General features: G+C 36.2%; 1 protein-coding gene across 1 annotated transcript in view; it reads right to left on the bottom strand.

Annotated features, from left to right (window-relative positions):
• Positions 1 to 713, bottom strand: part of LOC106879207 (sodium bicarbonate cotransporter 3) — a 53189-nt gene that overhangs the window by 18210 nt on the left and 34266 nt on the right. The window contains exon 11 of the mRNA XM_014928678.2: positions 475 to 588. Coding sequence (XP_014784164.2) covers positions 475 to 588 — 114 coding nt within the window. The remainder of the gene's footprint in view (positions 1 to 474; positions 589 to 713) is intronic.

Here is a 713-nt window from a genome sequence, read left to right as displayed (position 1 = left end):
TTCTACTTAAACTTTTCAAAATATAATAATAATAATAATAATAATATGGGTTTGTAGTTAAGAAGCTTGCTTTGCAAGCATGTGGTTTTGAGTTCAGTCCCACTCTGCAGCACTTGTGCAAGCATCTTCTGCTATAGCTTTGGGTTGACTAAGGCCTTGCAAGTGAATTTGGTAGATAGAAACTGCACCGAAGCCCATCATGTGTGTGAGTGTGTGTGTGTGTGTGTGTGTGTGTGTGTGTGTGCACGCTTTTGTATTTGTGCTTGTCCCACCACCACTGCTGCTGCTGCTTGAGAACTGGTGTTGGTTTCTCTACATCCCCATAACCCGGCACTTTGATGAATGAGACCAATAGAATAAGTGCCAGACTTCAAAGAAATGAGTACTCCAGCATGGTTACAGTTCAACAACTGAAACAAGTGAAAGATGAAAGATAAGTGAAACAGAAGAGACTCTTAGAGTTAGAGAGCTCACCTTAAATTCAGTAGGCACTTTAAGTTTAGGAGTATCTAAATCGATGAGAGCATCTAACAAAACCATGGAAATAATTGCAATGATAACAGCAAAGTCACTTATAATTGCCCGAACCTGCAAGAAGAGAAACAAAAAATGGTAGCCACAGGGTATCAAATATTTACTCATTATCAAACAAATAACAAATTGTAAGTATATATATATATATATATATATATATATATATATATATATATATA

This window comes from Octopus bimaculoides, chromosome 4 (assembly GCF_001194135.2).
Source record: "Octopus bimaculoides isolate UCB-OBI-ISO-001 chromosome 4, ASM119413v2, whole genome shotgun sequence".
Taxonomy (NCBI): domain Eukaryota; kingdom Metazoa; phylum Mollusca; class Cephalopoda; order Octopoda; family Octopodidae; genus Octopus; species Octopus bimaculoides.
This window is presented reverse-complemented; position numbering and strand designations above follow the sequence as displayed.